At 37.9% G+C, this 21,950-nt stretch overlaps 1 protein-coding gene across 9 annotated transcripts in view; it reads left to right on the top strand.

Annotated features, from left to right (window-relative positions):
* hdac5 (histone deacetylase 5) overlaps window positions 1-21,950 on the top strand; it is a 91,733-nt gene that overhangs the window by 65,504 nt on the left and 4,279 nt on the right. For 3 of the 9 annotated variants that reach the window (XM_077212111.1, XM_077212110.1, XM_077212116.1), the window contains 19 exons: window positions 906-1,037; window positions 1,863-1,975; window positions 5,303-5,422; window positions 6,445-6,685; window positions 7,350-7,573; window positions 7,680-7,964; window positions 12,733-12,898; window positions 12,982-13,115; window positions 14,023-14,143; window positions 14,760-14,809; window positions 17,223-17,330; window positions 17,465-17,520; window positions 17,763-17,850; window positions 18,002-18,121; window positions 18,440-18,537; window positions 18,689-18,807; window positions 19,140-19,273; window positions 19,971-20,055; window positions 21,176-21,332. In XM_077212111.1, coding sequence (XP_077068226.1) covers window positions 906-1,037; window positions 1,863-1,975; window positions 5,303-5,422; window positions 6,445-6,685; window positions 7,350-7,573; window positions 7,680-7,964; window positions 12,733-12,898; window positions 12,982-13,115; window positions 14,023-14,143; window positions 14,760-14,809; window positions 17,223-17,330; window positions 17,465-17,520; window positions 17,763-17,850; window positions 18,002-18,121; window positions 18,440-18,537; window positions 18,689-18,807; window positions 19,140-19,273; window positions 19,971-20,055; window positions 21,176-21,332 — 2,551 coding nt within the window. The remainder of the gene's footprint in view (window positions 1-905; window positions 1,038-1,862; window positions 1,976-5,302; window positions 5,423-6,444; window positions 6,686-7,349; window positions 7,574-7,679; window positions 7,965-12,732; window positions 12,899-12,981; window positions 13,116-14,022; window positions 14,144-14,759; window positions 14,810-17,222; window positions 17,331-17,464; window positions 17,521-17,762; window positions 17,851-18,001; window positions 18,122-18,439; window positions 18,538-18,688; window positions 18,808-19,139; window positions 19,274-19,970; window positions 20,056-21,175; window positions 21,333-21,950) is intronic. The other 6 variants (XM_077212115.1, XM_077212109.1, XM_077212112.1 and 3 more) reach the window with 3 other exon arrangements.

The raw sequence follows: 21,950 nt of genomic DNA, 5'->3' as shown, positions 1-21,950 counted from the left end.
GTGCCCACACACACATACATCTGCTATCTGCTTTTTACACACAGCTATCTTTTAAACTGTCACACCCACGCTGCTTTATAAAGCTCACTATAATAGAACTGACACACATATACCATACAGAGGATAGGAGGACACTCGTGCACACACACACCCTCTAGCTTGGACTTCAGCACACTGATAAAGTAATCACAGACGGGTCTGTTACCGTAGGCGAAGAGCTTACTCCATATTACCACTGTTATGGCAACACCACAGCAATCTCCTTACATAACCTGCCCTCAGTTTGTGTGTGTGTATCTTTCCATCATGTCCCCACCCCCTCGTCTCACACTTTTATTTTAAATCGAATTAAATTCATACTAAAGTCACTGATAGCATTAGGCACTAAAGTCCTTTCTGCTCTATATGCTTAGTGTGTCTGTGACGCACAAACGGCCCAGAAAAAACATAGGGCTCGGTCAAGCCGCATTACACACGGCGTGTTCGGGTAATTGACCCACTTCCTTTGTCTTTTTTCTGTTTCAAATCCCTTTTTACTTCAATTAGTTTAATTTGGTCCATCATCTCCGGAATCAACAAGAGATAAAATCGGCACACTGTAAATATAACTTTTATCTACAGCCCTGTGTGTGTGTGTGTGTGTGTGTGTATGTTAGAGAGAGAGAGAAACAGGGAGGGATGGGCGGTTGCTGTCCATGGTCCTGATGCACATGAGCGACAGATCCAAAGCCTCATTAGTAGTGTTCATTGAGGCAACATACATAGGGTTGGTGATTTTGAACAAGCCCCAAAGTGTAATTAGTAAACTTTGCTGTTTAACTAATCTTGCACCGTTTGTGCCAAGGACATACGTGACACCTTGAAATCAAGTGATTTGAACTTTTTTCTTTCTCTCTCTCGTTCAGCCTCTGAGCCCAATCTGAAGGTACGTTCACGGTTAAAACAGAAGGTGGCTGAGAGGAGAAGCAGCCCACTGCTTAGACGGAAAGATGGTACTGTGATCAGCACCTTCAAGAAAAGGGCAATTGAGATCTCAGGTAAACAATATGTGAGAATACAGAACTGTTTGCACAACCTTATGGGTAATAATGGGACAGGAAGGCATTCACTTTTTTAAGCTAAGGACTCTCCAAATATGATGATCTCTATCTGACAGATCTTAAAAATAAAGGCAGCTATAAACATATCCACATTTATGATGAGATTTAGTTTTACCATATATTTTTCGTGAATATAAATATATATAGCTGTCTAAATTTTAGGATAGGGGCCACCAAATATGTATAAAATATTATATTGAAAAATATTTAATTTCTATTATTTCATTATTTTTCGACCCAGCAATGAAACTAAATAATGTCAAATTCAGTGCATTTTTATTTAAAATGTATTTATTTGTTTAGTTATTATTTATAAATTATTTTTTATTGTAATTATATGTATTTTGAACACTATTTAGTTTATTAGTTTGCAATTCAGATTTAGATAAAACATTATTATTTAAGTTTATTTACATTTAATACAAATAAAAAGGTTTGGGATAGGTGTGCGTTCAGCACGAGTTTATATGGAAGATGTAATTCTGAGATTGTATCAGCACCTGAGTTGTGTTGGCCTGTGAATAACAGACCTCTGCCATCAGATGAAAAGTGTGAATATTTTTCGAACATAAGTAATGAACACGTGGGTATCGTGTGATTTCTGTACTGTTAAGACAAAAATGCTTGGAGGAAGGGAACAGTTTAACATCCTGCTGATACATTAAAACGGGTTCAATCAGTCACGAAATATTGTGAAATCATCAGCTATATTTCCTACCGATGCAGCTAAAATGTGATTGATGAAATCTGTGTGTGTTTCAGTGTCCTCTATGTGCAGCAGTGCCCCTGGCTCGGGTCCCAGTTCTCCGAACAGCTCTAACTGTGCCATTGCAGAGAATGGCTCCAGCGGATCCGTCCCAAACATCCACGCTGAGGTGAGAGACTTACCCCCAACACGTTTGCTTCTCTTCTGCTCTTGCACTCCCCTTGGTTCACAAAAGGTTAGGGATGAAAAAAGACAATAAATTGGCTTCACCTAGGTAATGACAGCGTTTCTATGGTAACAGTCTACCGTACAGAGCCTTGTGATGGCTTGGGCTTACATTGATATGCTAATCCTAAAAAAAAAAACACATGTTCTGAAAGTCATCCTTGCAGTAAGTTGTGTCTGTAGGCTCTAGAATGGCCACAGCTGCTCTGGATGGACAGCAGGAAGCAGCCTGGGGTTGACCATGCATGCTAAGCAGCTAGCCTTGAGCATCACCTTAACCTTGAGAGCTGGAGAAATTGTGTGTGCACATGCCACAGAGGACTTGAAGCTGTAGGGGAGGAACGCTGAATTTGAATGAGCTAGTTTGTGTTTGATTTTGGATGACCACTCTATTAAATATCACTCAAAACACTCTTTTTCAGACAAATGTTACCATTTATAACGTTTACATGTCGTTTATGCTTATATAATTTCTTTAGTTATGCTAAATAATTCCATGTAATTGTATTATGGACAAAATAGATCATGCAATGCACGAAGGTCAGACTTATCTTTTATTTGTTATGAATAATTGTATCTTTTGAGAAATAGAAAATAATCCAATTAAAAGAAATGTATATAAAAATGGGTATTATAAATATGATATGAATATTTATATATAATATTAACAGTATAAAATATACATAGAATAAAAATATTTACTTATAGTATTTTATGATAATGTTTTTTATTTGAATATGCATTTTTTCCCCTGCAATTATGTACCTTTAACATATGTACCATTGCATAGTATCTTTTAACTTGTTACATTATTGCTGTGATTTGATGTGATAAGATGGAGAATGGGTTGCGTTGAAATATTTCAAAGAGAAAAGAAAACATTTTTCAGTCTCATCAACCAGCAGAAAAGGAAATCCCTTCAAATAGGCACCAGTGGAGATGACTTAAGAATCACCTCATTAGCTCTGTCCAGCATGTAAAGGCTGCATACCAACCCCCAAAAATAGTGTTTTAGATCGTTATTCCAGAGCGCCTCTGTAGCCTAGCAGTACAACCTCAAGAGATGTGATGGATACATGTGAAGGAGAACAGAATGCTGACATCATTGCAGTTGCAAGTAGGGCACTTTGCCACGGAATGTCCGCTTTGTCTCTCTCTAGCTCGTCTTTTCTGAGTGCAACATTTGATTCAGAGTGAGAATGACGTAGCTCAATAAACAAAGTATAATGATAGATTTAAATTGTGTCTTTGGGGATGAATAAACGTTGCCTTGTAAAACAGATCCATTAGTTTTTGTTCTTTGGCTTTAGAAAATGGCTGCACTCCAAGTCTAGGGTCAGATGATTGGATTACCAGCACTCAGAAACACCTCCTTATTTCTCACTTGGCTCTTTTTGGGTCAATTTTTATTCATTAGGAATTAAAAAATGAGACAATGCCAAACTCTTTTTAACCATCCATATAACTGCTTTGCCCATTTCTTGAACATGGCACAGAAACTGTTGTCTTCTTCAGGTGGTGCTCGTCCATTCACAAATACAGACAATCCATTCCCGCATGCTGCTTTTCCTGTCAAAAACTTAGTAAGGATTTCTAAAGAAGAATGATTTTAAGTGATCAAGTCATGCCGAGACTTCTTGTCTGGGATTCCTTCGTGAGATAAAACGGCTTCTTTCCTCAAAGTTGTGGTGTTTGAAGTGTACAACCTGAGTTATACAGTTGTGTTCAAATAAATACCAGTGCGTTAAAAAGTGAGTGCAAATATTTTTTAATATTTCTGTTAATTCTGGAAACATTACACATTTAATTCCAAATCAAAGCATTAACAAATATGATCAAGTCTGCATTATTTCTTTTACAGGAAGCAAAGAAAAGTAATATCAATCTGTTCTAAAAAGTAGCAGTCGACATTTTTTTCTTCAAACTTTTTTAAAATTAAACTTTACTTTAAATTACTGAACTAATATTTAGTTGCATAACCATTGTTTCTGCGAGGCATCGAGTCAACCAACTTCTGGCACCTAGAAACAGGTATTTCAACCCAGAATGAACAAAATACAGTTCCTGTGAATTTTTGGGTTTTGCTTCAGAAACTGCATTTTTAATGTCACCCCACAAGTTTTCATTGGGGTTGAGGTCAGGGGATTGAGCAGGCCACTACACTACCTCGATCCTTTTTGTCTGGAACCAAGATGTTGCTCGCTTACTCGTGTGTTTAGGGTTGTTGCCCTGTTGTCTTGTTAAAATACCTATTTCAGGGTCACTTCCTCTTCGGAATATGGCAATATAATCTCTTCAAGTATTTTGATTTATTGAAACTGATCCATTATTACTGGTATGTGATAAATAAGTCCAACACCATAGTTTGAAAAGCATCCCAATACCATCATTTTTGCGCCACCATGCTCCACTGTCTTCACAGTACTGTGGCTTGAATTCAGTACCTGGGGGTCGCCTGACGTACTGCCGATGACCCTAGACATGAAGAGAACAATTTTAATCTCATCCGTCCACAGAATGTTATGGCATTTTCTCTCTGGGGCAATCGATTGGCAAATTTGAACCGATTCTGCATATGCCGTTTTTTCAACAGTGGTGTTTTACGGGGGCTTCTTGCTGTTAGATTAGTCTTCTGACTGTAACAGTACTTACAGGTAATTTTAGATCATCTTTGATCTTTCTGGAGGTGACGATTGGCTGAATCTTTGCCATTCTGACTATTCTTCGATCGTTTTTAACAGTAGTTGCTTGTTTTCTTCCGCCTGTTTCAGGTTTTTGTGGCCATTTTAAAGCATTTGAGATCATTTTAACTGAGCTTCCCTATACGTTTTTTCCTCTCCAGTCAACTATTTAATCAAATTACGTTGTTCCTGTGAACAATGTTTGGAACGGCCCATTTTACTTAGCAATTCAGAAAGAAATATATTTTATAACAATGTGTGAAACATTTGCTTCCCTTCTTCCTTAATAAAGGACATTGACAACTGTATTTTACAGAATGAGTGAATTATTTAATTAAACTCCACACTGCTATTATTTTGAACGCACCCCTTTCAATGAATGAGTCAATTACCCAGAACAAGTAGGCTCTGATCTTTTTCTATTACACTACTACATATACAAGTAAATTGCAGTGCCGAAAAATCACTACTACTAAATAACAGTTGTTCATCAGGTTACTGATGTTGTACTGCTATTTTTTTATACAACTGTAGGTCTCGTTGTTTGTCCTATTGGACTTATGTCTTTCTCTCCTTTTCTCATTCGGCAGCAGCTGCGTTCTCTGCATCAGACTTTGACTGGGGATGGGACACCAAGTCCCCTGAGCCTCTACACCTCTCCATCTCTGCCCAACATCTCTCTGGGACTGCCTGCCAACGCACACATCACAGTAAGTGTCCTCTGCTAAAGCCTGGTGGCTTTGTGATAGTTGAGATGATTCAGAGTTTGCAAGTGGTGTCGGCTGAACCCTAGTGGGCTTGCTAGATTATTAGGGTGGTTTCACACTAGGGCTTTTGGTTTAGACTCAAGAGTTTGGTTGAACTGATCTTCAGAAGTCAGATGCACACCATCAAACCACACCCTAGTCTGCTTGAAAATGTGATCTTGGATACTGTTCATGACCCAAACGTATGTCAAAAGATGGAGAGCGGGGGGCAGTTGAAATGGAATCGAACCTGTTCTGGTTTGGTCCAAGCAATGGAAATAGCCTTATAGACTATATTTGTAGCTTTATGACAAAAAGCATCTCAACATTCCTAAGAAATGGCTAAATTAATAGGATCAGTGTACAAACAACCAACTGTATAAAATTAACCTTACTCTGTGTAAAAGTTGCATCTTTATTTTCAGCTAGATCAAATATACCGATAATGCTGATCAGGACATACACTACCTTGGAAACACTTTTAGAAGAAAATTAAACAGTTAAACCTGAATCCATTTTAGAGTTTTTTTTTTTTATAGGTTTATATATAGGTTTACCAACTGTTGGAAACTCAGAAGCGAAGACCAGGAGACTTGGTTGTATCTTCAGCAGGATTCTTTATTGAGAACACGAGCTGTCGGTAGCTGCAGTCATCAAATCTAAACTCAATAGCTAAAACACAGTGTTTTATACCTTTCAAGGGGGAGGGATTTGTAAATGTAAATAAAAGACAGTAAGTCAGCCTGTTCCCGGAGATTCCTCAGACCTGCATTATCATAGAGAAACAAAGCCCAGCTGTTCTTGAGAAGTAACAAAAGGTTAATGTCATCATCTATGCCTCCAAATGGTAAACACTTGTGTGAACTTTCTCAGTTAAAATACTGTTGAACCTAAATTAGACATTTAATAAATTTGTAATACAACACAAACAACCAACAATATTACCAAGTCTGCAGAATACATTTTCGTTCTCTTCTCTACTCTAGGCCCCCCAGAAACTCAGTCCCCAGCAGGAGGCAGAGCGGCAGACAATCCAGAGTCTGCGTCAAGGTGGGGCACTGACAGGGAAGTTCATCAGCACATCGTCCCTGCCGACGTGCCTTCCCACCGGGGCAACCCATGACCCTGAGCCCCCTTCTGCCTCTAATAGCCACAGTAGCCATTCCTCGCTGCTCCAGCACGTCCTACTCTTGGAGCAGGCTCGTCAACAGAACGCACTTCTCGCAGGTACAAAAAATGAATAGAATACAGTCATCTTACCTCAAATACACTGTTATTTGCTTTGGGTAAAAACATTATGCAAATACTCTTGTGTTGTTCTGGCAACAAGAAGTCTCAGTGTTTATGGGACGATAAATACTGTCACGAGTTGCAAGTAGTTGACCTGAAAGAGAAAACTGACCATAGAAATAGAAAATGTATTAATGCCCACTCTTGAGACAGCACATTGTTTAGAAATAAGCAACATGCAAAATGGAGCACGTGTAGCTAGGACAGTCTATGTCTAGTTCAAGTACTTGCACTTGTTTCAGGCCTTGTGGCCATACTTTCCCTCTTTTTACTTTGTCATTTTGATGACTTGATAATTTGGCTAACATTATGGTTGATAATATTAATTTATCACACAGAGTTTTGTGTATATACAGTATGTCGGCTGCATAAGAAGGACTGTGTGCGAAGAAGAAATGTGAAAAATCATAGTACTTCGGTACCAAGTTGACAAAACTAACATTAAAAACAATGAACATTACCAGTTTTTCTACAATATCAGTAGTGTTATGGCGAAGGCATTTAGCTACATTGTTTGCATCGCTTCGTAACCTAACTGGAATGTCCCAACAAAGTTAATATGGGAATTTGTATTAGCTCACACTTTATCTTTATCCCATAGTTCCCATGTACGGACAGTCTCCGCTGGTAACAGGTGAGCGAGTGTCCAACAGCATGCGTACAGTAAATAAGTTGCCTAGGCACCGACCGCTCAGCCGTACTCAGTCAGCGCCCCTGCCGCAAACACCGCAGGCTCTGCAGCACCTCGTAATGCAACAGCAGCATCAGCACTTCCTTGAGAAACAGAAACACTACCAGCTACATAAGGTAGAGGGAGCTCTGATGGTATGTTTGATGCTCTGGCCAGCATTTATTCAAGCAAAAATCTTCTTTGGTTTATGTGGTCTGAACGATTTAGTAAAAATTGCTAACGAGCCCCACCTTCTTTTAGATCCTCTCCAAAGGGGTGGAGCTTCCAAGACAGCCTCCCACTCACCCAGAGGAGACGGAGGAGGACCTTACGGAAACCACAGAAATGCAAGACGAGCGAGGGGAGGGGGCTGATCATGTAAGGGAGGGGCTACAGAAAGAGAGCTCTGGTGAGACCACACCACCTTCGGAACATCTGGTCCAGTTTAAGGGAGAAAGCACAGAAAGTGACTTGGAGGAAGAAGATGATGATGATGAAGCCATTGAACTAAGGGAATGTGATGAAGAGGGCGCCCCCTATGGCCAGGTGAGAAATCACAGCGTGTTGCCTTTTTTATACTGAGGTTTTGTTTGTAAGTTAAAGGTGAAGAGTATAATTTCTGCAGCACTAGTGTCACTAAACGGAATTGCAAAAATGATTTCCAAAGAGGTTTCTTGAAAGCCATCATCTGCCATAGGTCTAACACCATTGGTATTTTAACATGGGTAAAAAATGACACACATAACCTTTAATGTGATTTACTGAGCCACCAACATGTACTTTGCATGGTTTAGCTAGTTTCTTGAACTTCTAGGGATCTCTAACCTTCTAATACTACTGTTAACCTTTGTCCACCATTCCAATAACAACTGAAATGGCCAGCTTTCTATATTTATCCTTTATTGCCGTTCCCCATCCCCATTCTATTTTGCATAACATGCAAAGCAATCAAAACTTATTCATAAACTTCGACTTTAGTGCGAGCGAGCAAGGCAGAGCAGTGACTATGTATGAGTCACTATTCAAAACCTATGCACCTGTGCAACTTAGCTTAGTGTTTCCTTAGATATGAAACATGTTTTTACATTATTTTATATTTATTGAACTAGAACCAGCTGTGTCTCAAATTTGTGTGGATTTCGTGTTGTTGTTCAGCTTTTAAGATCCATCTGACATCTTTCCAATGCTTCTGTCACTGCACATTTCGAAAGCTTAATTGCGTAGGCAAGTTCCTGATGAGTGTTGCGACACACATGCGGGGGCTTGTTGACTGGAGATCGAGGGTATCCCTCTCAACCAGAGGGATTGCAGCTTTTTCGCCCCCTGAAAAGGAGGGATTAAAGAGGAAGATTGCTCTCTTCTCTTCCTCCCACCAGTGACTCACTACTGGAGGCTGGAGGGGAGTGGACGAGAAGAGGGAAAAAGAAAACGTATAAATAATTGCTAGATGGGAAGACGCAATGAACTCGACTTGGTGGAGGTTCCTCTGAAAGCAAAGGTTTATCTATCTTGCGGTGCTTGCTTAGGTGTTTAGCTTTAGGGTTTTACTATTTCTGATACTTCTGAGTTAGAGATATAAACAAACCCCTATCCCAAATGATTAAACTTTGACATGAAACTAAGGCATCTAGGAACCGGAAAAGGCTTAAGGCAAGTTTTTGCCATCTGAGCTAAAAACAATTCTTAGCATTGTGGTGCCAATAGTGGCAAGCAACACTCACATTTTGTTCAGAAAGTGTAAAAATCAGTATTTGCCAAAGAGCTCATTTTCATAGAGCTGCACTTTATTCTTGGATTTATTCTTATCTTGCAAAAAAAGTACCATGGTTTTACCAGCTGATACAATATCTGTACTATAGCACTTTTTAAACGGGTTGAGCTCTTAAAATGTTACTCAGCAGGTTTATTCTTATCTTACAAAAAAGTATTATCATGAATTTTGTATTTGGTTGTTTGTTTTTTACATTACTATGATTGTAATACCATGGTATTCTTCAAAATAATGTTTAAAATACCATATTATTTAAACAGTACTTTGAAGAATACCATTGAATTATAATATGATATGGTCATTTTAGCAAGGTACTATAATTTTTTATGAAATTTGAAATAAAACCATATTTGAGCAGGTTTATTCATATCTTACCAGTGTTATTTAAGTATTATTTATATTCTATCGTAGTTTTTATTAATATTTAGAATTAGCTTTAATATTTTTCTTCTGTTTAATATTTAAAGTAGTTTTGTTATGTGCCTTTTTCAATTTTATATAAATTAGTTAAATGTAACTTTTTTGGTTTAATTTATTTTTATTTCAGTTTTATTTTTAAGTTTTCATTTATTTCCAGTTTGCAATTTTAGGCCCGGTTTCACAGACAGGGCTTAGATTAAGCCAGGATTTGGCCTTAGTTAAATTTTAAGTAGCTTTTATAAACAAGCCGTAGAAAAAAAATTACTGGTGGTGTGAATCTTGAGACAAAACAATGCCACTGATATGTTTTAAAATATGTCAGTGCAAGTTGCTTTCAGTTAAAACAGCTCAAACATGCATTTTAGACTGGGACTAGACTTAAACCTTGTCTGTGAAACCAGGCATTAGTCATTCAACGTTAGTGCCAACTTCGTTTAAGTTCTTCATCTAATATTTATATATATATATATTTTTTTTTTTCAACTTTATTTCAGTTACCAAAAAGTATTTTTAATAGTTAAGTAACTGTGGAATTTACCATAATATTGCCATGATGGTATTTTTAGAAGTACTAACAGTACCATCTGATCTGATACCATCATTATACTGCAACGTCATTGCACTTTTCATAAAGACTTTAAAAGTGCATGAAAGTGCATGAAAAGTGCAATGACGTTGCAGTATAATACTTGTAATTAACAAAACATTAGTTTTGTAATGTGTTATTAATCTATTGATAAATGTGCATTATTTTATATTTTACAAATCGTGAATCAGTGAATCTGAATATATACAGTGCCTCCTCAAAAAATGAAATGAGAAAATAGTAAATATTAGAAAAATAAAACACCAAATATTGCACAATGTGATTTTAAACATTTGTGAGTTTTAACAGACCACCTAAAGCATGCGGTGGGTTTGGTAGGGGGTAATTGAGAACAAATGGGGAAAAGTCATATGATTGGTTCGTGCAATAAATCCCGCCTCTTGTTTTCATACGTGTTTGCGAATCGGTCTGAAAGAACAAAATAGTTTTGGGAACGACTTGTTAATGGGAAGACTAATTAAAAAGTATGTAAACAACACCCACTTAGATATCACTGCTTTGTCATGTCAAAATCAAACTTGAAACTGCCTAAAAACATTATAGTTGTGAGGATTTTTGAGTGAGCAATTAGCTTGGTGAAATTAAAGTTGTTTTTAACCAGGAAAATGTGACAACATTAAGTGTAACTGGGACATGAATCTACATTTGATTTATAAAAAAAAAAAAAAAACGTAAACAAAACTGAGGTCTTTGGCTCCCCATTTCAGAACACCACTGCATGCCACTGAGATTATGCATTATGTATTCCAGCCTATTCGTTTGCATTTGCAGATTTAATCCTCCAAAAGAGCTCATTTTGATCTTAAAACAGACCCCTGGTTGTGAGGGAGGGAGGGAGGAAGGAAAAACAAATGAATGAGTGAGAGTGAATGAGAGGGAGAGGAAATTATTGAAAGAAGAGCAACACCCTCCTCCTCGCGCTCACTCTGCCTGCAATCATTGAGAAAAAATTTCAAAAGAGAGCAGCATTAGAATTCAGGCTGCATCCTCCTCTTGCAGCGGCAGACTCACACACTCACATACATCTACACATATACTCCTCCGTGAATGGACCTTCTCTGACTCATCTCTCCTTGGTGATTCATCTCCTCCTCCGGACCCCGCCCGCCTTTGCTGCCCTGCACTTCACACCCAATCACAGCCCACCAGGGTGACGTGACACGCCGCAGTTTGTGTGTGTCTGTTATGCGCTGACATGCAGTCACCATTGAGGCAGCGATATACGAAACACTCCATGTCACTTTGGACAGTCACGGCCCCTAGCTGGCCTTTCCTTCTCATTAAAACACCCCCACCTACATCCTTGTGTGTGTGTGTCTTGAATACAAATTGAGCCCCCGTCACCTGCCATAGTGAGAGAGACAGATGCTGCATAGGTATAGTGTCTTGAATAAAGAGAGAGTTGGTATGAAGAAGAGAATTGTAGATATATGTGTGCGTCTGTGTGTGTTGACCTAACTTCAACTTCAAGGTCTCATGCTAGAATAAAAAACAACTAATAAGAATCCCATCATCTCGCATGGGCCTCCATTGCACGTTGTACTGCATCAGCAGCTGTCTCGCTGCTCACGCACACACACGTTCATTGCGCTCGTCTGATGTAGAGCAGACTCTAGGGCTGTTTACTGCAAAAGACTTTCGAGTAGGTTTTTGGCAAATGTTCGCTGGGTTTCTTCGGTGACGTGCTCCGGACCATGTACTTGATGTACATGTACATCATGTACTGATGTTTAGTCTATGATCTTAACTTACTTTTTACACTCACTCACTCCTGTGTTATTTTAGTAGTATTTATATAGAATTATAGTCTTTATTAATATTTAAAGTTTTTTTAAGTGTTCATTTTAATTTTAGTTAAAGTTTGTGTCATTTTGTTATGTGCTTTTGTCAATTTTATGTTTTACTAGTTTAATTAGCTCTTGTTTTTTTGTATTTCTGTAGCTTTCAATTTGATTAAAGATTTACTTTTAGTCATTTTAGCACTTTATTTTCTAAAGTTATATATTTGCCAAGGCAACATTTTAAGTTTTTTATTATTTAATAAAATAATAATTGTTATTATTATACAATTTATTTCAGTTATTTAAATTTATTCTTTTATTCTTTTATTTTATTTCAGTTTACAGAAACTATTTTTTATAGTTAAGGTTTTAGTTAACAATAAAAACAAAGTCTCTAGGGTGTCAAAATCAGACATTTCGCCCGTCAGATGACACGGGTTATATTGATGTGACTGTGTCCTTGTTTCTGATTGGTTGATCTTGGCTTGAGACTTTTTCAAACTCTATTGAAATGACTCCAAAACGTTCATGTAACTGAATTACATGAAATAATGTTGATAGTGTACTGAACCTAATGAAACTACTGAAGTAAATTGAACTGAATTTATTTAGAGTGTAATGAATAAAACAGTACTGAACCATAGAGAACTGAATTAAATTGTTCTGACAACAGCTGAAGTGTGCTGAACTGCTGAATTGTAATGAATTAATGATGATTGTGTGCTTTTTCCGCAGTATTTGGACCAGCAGCATGTGCAGCAACTGAATGTGTTCCAGGCCTCCTTGTCCATCACGGGAATGCCCCACAGACCTCTGGGAAGGGCACAGTCTTCCCCCGTCACTTCTAGTCTTAAAGCAACACCCGTGAACGAGGTGCCCATTAAGCATCTCTTCACAACTGGTACGCTGCACCGCTGTCCATCAGTCGAACAAGACAATATCCTTAGTAGATTGTGTTTTTAATCATTTCCTCACCCTCTGCAGGCCTGGTGTACGACACCTTCATGCTAAAGCACCAGTGCATGTGTGGGAACACACACATCCATCCCGAACACGCCGGTCGCATTCAGAGTGTTTGGTCTAGGCTGCAGGAAACGGGGCTGCTTGGTCGCTGTGAGGTGAGTGCGCCACCTTCTGGAAGGGTGGAAGAATTAGCCACAAACAATCAACGGGAAGCTTCATTTTAAAGCTCATCTCTTTCTGTTAAAAAAACAACACCACTCCATTTACCTAAAAATTCAGCTCTTTCTGTTCAAAAAGTTTGGGGTAACTTTAAAAAAAAAAAATTATTAATACTTTTATTCAGCAAGGACACCGTAAATTGATTAAAAGTGACAGTAAAGTAATTTATTTTACAAAAGATTTCTATTTCAAATAAATGCTGATCTTTTAAACATTTTATTCATCAAAGAAAATTGTATTGGGGTTTCCACAAAATATTAAGCAGCAAAACTGTTTTCAACTGATAATAACATTTAAAAAAAAAGTTTTTTTTGAGCAGCAAGTCATCATGTTAGTATGATTTCTGAAGGATCATGTGACATGTGATCATGAGACTAGAGTAATGATGCTGAAAATTCAGCTTTACGTTCACAAGAATGAATTACATTTTAAAATATATTCAAATAATATAATAATATTTCACAATAATATTTTTACTGATTTTACTGTATAAATGCAGGCTTGGTGAGAATTGCAAGTGCATGAAAAAATCTCATTGCACACAATTGTTAAATACTTTTGAGCAGCATATTTTTAAATATAAGATATATTAAGCAAGCATTTAGTGGTAAAATTTCACAGCTATTGTTTACAATGTGATTCAGGGTTCCATCAGTCACGGAAAATCTGAAAATATTATGACATTTTAAACAAAATTGTTGAATAATTTATAATGGCTCAGTCATTATACCAATCAAAATGATTTTTACAAATAACTGTAAAGATAATGGGCCCCTTGTAGTGGTTTGGTAAATCATGGATGCTGTCTCAATGTAATTTCTATGTTTGTTTGTTTGTGTGCAGAGGATCAGGGGAAGGAAGGCCACACTAGATGAAATCCAAACCGTTCATTCTGAGTACCACACGCTGCTCTACGGCACCAGTCCACTGAACCGACAGAAACTGGACAGCAAGAAACTTTTAGGTGTGCTTTAGAAGCTCTCTGTTGTGATGTGTGAATGGAGTTTCTGCCGTCTTGATTTTAGGACACCAAAACAGGATTCTCCTCCTAGTACACCATCCACAAAAAGCTTCCCTTGCTTGCTTCCTATTTGATGGGTTGCTTAAGCAAACCTCCTTTGACAGACGCTTTGGCTTTTTTTAGGTCCTAGACATTTGCCCACCCCCGCTTCTGAGTCACCAGAAAAGTGTGTGTGTGTGTGTGTGTGTGTGTGTGTGTGTGTGTGTGTGTGTGTGTGTGTGTGTGTGTGTGTGTGTGTGTGTGTGTGTGCGCGCGTTTGTGTGTGTGTGTGTGTGAGGGTGAGAAGGTTCATCTATGGACAGAGTTGCCATCACCACCTCCACTTTTATGTGAGACACACTTTGAAGAAGTGCAGACTGTTTTGACCTTGAGTGCTCTTTGTAGAACAGTGAGACAGATGATAGTTGCGTCAGCGCCATCCTATGAGCATCCTTGAGATTGAATAAGTATAGCCAATTATGTCATTACCTGAAAATAGATCATTTGTGAACAACAGATGTGTCCCTAAACATAACACTCCTTCAGATCAGCTTCTAATTTCCTTTTTTAATTTTTTTAGGCCCAATAAGTCAGAAAATGTATGCTGTCCTACCGTGTGGAGGCATTGGGGTAAGTTTTTTCCATTTTTCTGTCCATTTGTCCCACTTATATAATAAAGAATGAAATTGAATTCACATTGCATTCAACTCTATGTAAAAGGAAGTATATATGAACAAAACAGAATACATCTGGATTTGTTTGGATTTTGAAATGTAGATATTATTGGATACTTTTTTTTATTTTTGGTTATTGTTAATATTATTATTATTATTAAAGGTACACTATGTAACTTTTGGCCCTCTAGCAGTAAAAAACAAAACTAAATGCATTTTTCAGAAGTACATTGTTTTGTTTGTGCTCCTGCTCTGCGTGACCGTGTTTAATGAAATGACTCTTACGATAGATAATGTTTTACATTGAACTCTGTTATAAAGCTACATATGGCAATTCATCTGTCCAATAAAATACCCTAATCACCTGAATAATAAAAACGCCATCAATATGTCATTTCAAACAGTTTAAAGGAACACTCCACCGTTTTTTGGAATTGGGGTTATTCACCATCTCCCCTACATTTAGATAGTTGGGCAAATACATTTTTGTCTCAGTGCATGTATTGTCTTAGTCTGGCAGCGCCACTGCTAGCTTAGCTTAGCATAATGAATGGAATCCTTTGTAGCCGGATAGCATGTCGTGAGTAAAAGTGATCCAAAAAAAACGTAATTACTTCTTGTGGCCTGCTTATTCACAACGAGTACAAATAGCAATGCAGATTAAGTCTAGGCGACTTCTTAGGTAGAGATTGACTTGGGACTATATTGGGGGAAGCACAGGCGAAGCACTGCTACTTGGGCGCAGGGATATCATGCAACACCTGACATAAAGCTTGCCACAAAGAACCGGCAAAAGTAATGATTATTCATGAAACATTTGTATTGTTTATTAAAGTTGCTCTAAGCTATGTCGGGTGACATCACTTCTTGTTGACGTTTAAAGTATTGTCAAACAAAACGAAGGCTAGCTAGACCCTCCCTCCTCCTCCTCCGCGCACTAACCCCCCAAACCCCACCCCCAAACCCTTCTTATCAGTTATTGCCTGGAACAGTTTGTAATATTCCGTGGTGCGGGTAAGCCCAGTTTGTTTTTGTTGCCGTTTGTGGAGCCTGGGGTGTCTGCAGATTCCGTGATTTTTTACAGTGTGTTCAGGGGACAGGCAGCTAGCGGATAGTGAGGAGATGTTTGTTGTATGTGACAAAAAAATGTTTTGGCCTAAAAAACGTGTGACATCGCTTTGAGCACCTTTAATAAACTAGTGTTTTCTATGTCAGTGTTGGCTGCAAAGATAAAGTTGACACAGTAGTGAACGCGCCATAGAGAGAAATGCACACTTCATACGAATTAGCCTACATAAGCAGAGAGTAGCCAATTTCTTTTTTTTGTTTTTAATTGTTTTGTTTGAAAGTAGACATTTCAAGCTTTTTTTTTTAATCACTTTTACTCACGACATGGTATCCGGCAACAAAGGTTTCCATTCATTATGCTAAGCTAAGCTAGCGGCAGCGCTGCCAGGCTAAGACAATACATGCACTGAGACAAAAATGTGTTTGCCCACCGATCTAAGTGTAGTGGAGACTGCGAATAACCCCTATTTCAAAAAACAGTGGAGTGTTCCTTTAAATCCTTCAGTTCTAGCCATCTCCAAAAAGCCAATGTTGATTCTGGTTTTATTATGAGCTTTGTTGGGATCTCCTTTTGCCAGCAGAAGGTTTTTTTAAACAAGTGATTCTCCAGAGGTTCAAGTTTTAGCTGCTCCATGTTGATCTTTCTTGCTCGTTGTGACAACTAACTAATGCCACTCCCACATGCGTCAAAGTAGCCGGTGCAACTTTTCTCTATTTATGGATATGATGAGACATGCTCAAACGAATCATGCAAGTACGCAATTTCCTGCGAAAACCATCCCGCTCGGTCTTAAGTATAAATAATTATAATAAGCATTACCATAGTGAATCAGGCAAGACAAGAACATATTTTGGAAGGTTTGCTGATGTATTTACTCATTATTTAAATTTTGTTAATTTTGAACAAAAAAAAAGTTACATAGTGCACCTTTAATAATAATAATGTTTTACTTTAATGTTATGATTTAATATACTAATAATAATAATATATTTTTATAATAATATTTGTATGTATTATTATTATTATTATTATATTAAATTATTTCAAATAAATAAAACATCTAAATAATAATTAGAATACTCACTATTAGTATTAAGTATAATATTAAAATAAAATAAAAAAACATTTAAATAATAATAATAATTATTGATGTTGATACTTCAATTTTGCACTAATGAATCGTCCCCAATAAAATGATGGACCTATATTAAGGAAGTGAATAGGATCAATACGGAGTTCATCAGTTTGTGATAGTAGGTTAATATAACAATGATATGTAACATGATTTTATGTCCTGTAGGTGGACAGCGACACAGTGTGGAACGAGATGCACTCGTCAGGTGCCGTCCGCATGGCTGTGGGCTGCGTCATTGAGCTGGCCTTTAAAGTTGCTGCTGGGGAGCTGAAGGTTCATATTCGCTTCTCTTACCACGGATTCATGTATATTTGATGTTCTGGTATAAATATGAATTGCTTATATTACATCACATTTTCTTCTGTTGTCCTCATCTTCCTTCTCTTCTATTTTTGTTTGATGGATAGAACGGTTTTGCGGTGGTGCGTCCTCCTGGTCATCATGCTGAAGAATCCACTGCCATGTAAGTAGTTTGAAACTTTAATTGAGAGTCTGTATAAAATGTTTAATTTCAAACATTTTAATATGTCATTTAAAGCCATTTTCTTTATCATGTTTATTCTACATAAACATGTTGAACATTGGATTGCTTTATGTCTTGCTGTGAGTTTTGTGTGGCCAGATGTTAGATATCTAGATTCACTGTATAAATCATTTATGTGCGTTCACATAAATGAGTCCACTGCTCTGTGTGTGTCTTGGCAGGGGTTTTTGTTTCTTCAACTCAGTGGCCATCACTGCCAAACTTCTGCAGCAGAAACTCGGGGTGGGCAAGATCCTAATCATAGACTGGGTGAGTTTTTAGGGTGAGCTCCATGCGATACACAGCCTCCTGTGATGTTACAGTCCACATGTATCAAGCTAAATTATTGTACTGATTCAGTTTAATTTTGAAGAATAAGAAGATTAAAATCTTTTCTAAAGGATTTCAATTATTTTCATAGGATATTCACCATGGAAACGGGACCCAGCAGACTTTTTATAATGACCCCAATGTGCTGTACATTTCCTTGCACCGTTATGACGATGGAAACTTTTTCCCAGGCAGTGGCGCTCCTGAGGAGGTAAAAAAATTTCAGTCACTATGTGAAGATGCTTAGGGGATAGTTCACCCAATAATTTAATTTCTGTCATCTTCTTTCTTCTGAACACAAAAGAAAATATTTTGAAGAATGTGGGTGACAAAACAGGCCCAGGGCGGCATTGACTTTCATAGTATTGGGGAAAAAAATACAGTGGAAGTCAGTGGGATCCATCTACTGTTTGATGAATGACATTCTTCAAAATATCTATCCCTTTAATTTTTGTTAATGGTGGCTTCCTGTAGTCATATGATCAAAATTGTCTTTTTTCTAACTGGGTTTCTCGTGGGATCTTTATAGGTAGGTGTGGGTCCAGGAGAGGGCTTTAACGTCAACATTGCCTGGACGGGCGGAGTGGAGCCACCTATGGGTGATGTGGAGTATCTGACTGCCTTCAGGTGAGATATGCACTTTCTGTCTATAAGGGGGAAAATTGAAAAATATAACTCTCTTTCGACATTAAAAACATTTTCTCTGACCTCATTAAACGGTTTGAGGAGCTGTGCAGATCATTTGTAATTCAAACACTTCCTGTCTGTGTGCCTGTAGAACGGTGGTGATGCCCATAGCCAATGAGTTCTCCCCGGATGTGGTGCTGGTGTCAGCTGGCTTTGATGCAGTGGAGGGCCACCAGTCCCCCCTCGGTGGATACAACGTCACCGCCAAATGTGAGTTTGCTGTTTTTCTGTTTCCAGAACCAGAGGTCAGATGGCACAAATGATCATTTTGTACCCCCTAATTGCATAAATGAGTTGTATTATACACATAAAAGACCATTTAAAATGCAGTCATACATGGACTACCTAAGTTCTTCTGGGTCAATAAATATTGCTGTCATACTGGTCGTACCACTAGACAGTATTAACTCGATAGAATTATAATCTTTTTCACTTTTATACTGCATTCCTGTTAAAATTGGGGGTGTTTAATGTTTACTGAAGGCTTTTGAGTTTGTTTATAGTTCTTGAATTACCCAGCATAATCCTGGCTCTCCGTGTAGGTTTCGGCCATCTCACTAAGCAGTTAATGAAGTTGGCTGGCGGCCGTGTGGTTTTGGCACTGGAAGGAGGTCACGACCTTACCGCCATCTGTGACGCATCTGAATCCTGCGTGGCTGCATTGCTTGGAGACGAGGTGACCGTCATTCATTCACACACATCCAACTAGAACACGATAGGATTATATAGGCTGCATAACTCCGTTCTATTTTAATTCTCATGTTCTGTTTTTGGGGTCTCAGTGATAAAACAAAGGGTTAAATCTTAAATAATATCTGTCTGCTAGCATTTAATCATGCCAAGGGTACAGTATATATTAAAAGATCTTGTAGAGTAAATAAGTTCACTTCAAAATTGCTATTATTATTTTTAAACACATCATTGGTTTCCCTGGGACCCTAAACATAAAAACAGTAAGGTCAGTATCAGCAGAACATGAGCTTTTAATAGCTTAAAATAAATCACATACTCTCTGGAGTACAGTAGGTACTACTTTTGAATAAGTAATTACCAGTGAACCTTAAAAAGTTATATATAGTATAAATGTTTGTAATATGAATAATACAGATGTACTACATACGACATGTTGTCATTGTCATGTGACCTACAAGCCTCATGGGATGGTGTCCATTGGATGTGCACTTCTCACCGCAAATAGTAGATCATCCGAATACTGGGAATTCAGACATTCTACACTAACTGTTTTTTACTTATTATATAGTTGGTTAATATGCAATTTTTGATTCAGCTATAGTGTTCCTGTGTGTGAAATAAACATAAATTATTTTATTTCTTGATCTATTAATGTTTTTGTGTGTGTGTGTGTGTTGCAGTTGGATCCTCTGCCACTGACGGTGCTTCAACAGAAACCGTGTCCAAAAGCAACAGCCTCTCTAGAGAGGGTCATTGAGATTCAGAGTAAGTGAGAAACCAAAGGAAACTTGGTTAAGAATTACATTAATTTCTACATTCAGTCCCTCTTTATTTTATAGTACAAGAAAGTGTGTTCAGTAGGGTTTATATTTAGAAATTTCTTTAAAGGCACATCATGGAAGATTTTTGGATTAAAATGTCCAAAAACCACTAGGGCAATGTTATATATTTTGTTGATTTGTGTACTTACATTATCCTACATGTTTCTAAGAATGTTTAAATCCAAGAAATAAGAAGTTTTACTGAATCGTGTCCGTGCGTCACCTATCAATGACATCATACCCTCGTTACCCTCGATTTAGGGTTTTATTTTGTAGAAACCATGCAAACACCAAAGACGCTTTAATATATTATGTTTTATTAGACAGGTGATCAACTGTTTGGATACATTTATCAACAGAAAACAAATCATTTTTGTATAGCTCAACAGTTAGTCTTTTTGTTTAAATCTCATTTTCTTGATTTACTGTGAGTACCATATTTACCATTCCTAATATCGATCAAGCTCTCTGCAGTGTGTAACAAGTGTGTCATATAGTAGACGCCGAGCGAATGTACAGAGTAGCATTATAACAACTTTCATCACACTCAAATGTATCTAATATGATAAAACAGCGCTGCGTTACCCCACATACGCATGACCGGAATAGCGGAAGCGGGCATAATAAAAGCTCCACTGCTCTCGAGCCGTGTGTCGCGCTCGTCTCTCATTAGCCATGAATATGACAATTAGGTCTTCCATGAATATGATTTCTGCCCGAGACACTGTCGTATTCTCCACCGGCTGTAGAGGTAAAGACAACAACTCCCATGATTCTGCGAAATCAAGGCATCATCAAGCCAAGCCTTTTAAATAAGCGACCACTAACGGTGAAAAATCACATAGTGTGCCTTTAATGTTTATTTAAAATAAATATCTTACCAGGAAAAACTGCCAAATTTCAGTTAAATATTAAATTGAATGATCTTATATAGTTTTACTATTGTAAGTTTATTTGTTTATCGTTCTGACATAGAAAATGTTAATGAAATATTTAAAAATCAGTTTTGAGGTCTTGATATGTAATCGCTGATCATTATTTATTTATCTTCTCGTGATCTGTAGGTAAACACTGGACGTCTCTGCAGAGGTTGGCTCCTACAGTGGGTCAATCTCTCCTGGACGCTCAGAGACGAGAGAAGGACGAGGCAGATACTTTGACCGCCATGGCCTCTCTCACAGTGGACAACGATCAGCAAACGGCTTCCACAGAAACCAGCAGGTATCGCAACTGGAGTCGAGTCTGTTGTTATACACCGTATACCGAACATATAACTTTAGCCTAACTATAACCGTTAACTAGGGCTGGGCGATATATCAAATATTTGTGATAATATCGCAATCATTTTGACGACGATGTAAAATGTGAAAGTATCGTGAATATCGAATATTTCAAATTCAAGCATAATTTCCCAAAGAACGTCCAATATTGCGTGACCTTTTCGTCTTGTCACGTATTACCGCACAAGAGACGTGAGGTGGGGGAGGGTCACCACTAATCTCTTTCATCGCTTCAAGCAGCATCCTGTGCAGGACAAGCAATGCATGAAACTCCGTGAGCCGTCATCACCTGCCGAAAAATCTGGTAGGCCTGACGTCCCTAAACAAATAAAACTGGTCGATTCCTTCTCTTGCGGTGTGCCATATGCGAGAAATAGTAAAAAGTGGGAAGACATTACATTGGCGGTCACATTTCACATAGCCAAAGATATGATACCTGTCAGTACCGTGGAAAAACCAGGCTTAAAACGGCTGCAAATTAACCCCCGATACAATTTGCCTTGCTGTAAACACTTTGCGCCCCAAAATTGTATTTTAAAGTTCGCGAACAGCTGTCACA

Source organism: Siphateles boraxobius, unplaced genomic scaffold (assembly GCF_051911475.1).
Source record: "Siphateles boraxobius isolate OS27281-9 unplaced genomic scaffold, OSU_SipBor_1 66, whole genome shotgun sequence".
Lineage (NCBI taxonomy): Eukaryota > Metazoa > Chordata > Actinopteri > Cypriniformes > Leuciscidae > Siphateles > Siphateles boraxobius.
Note: the sequence above shows the minus strand (reverse complement) of the source record. Positions and strands in the feature narration are given on the sequence as shown.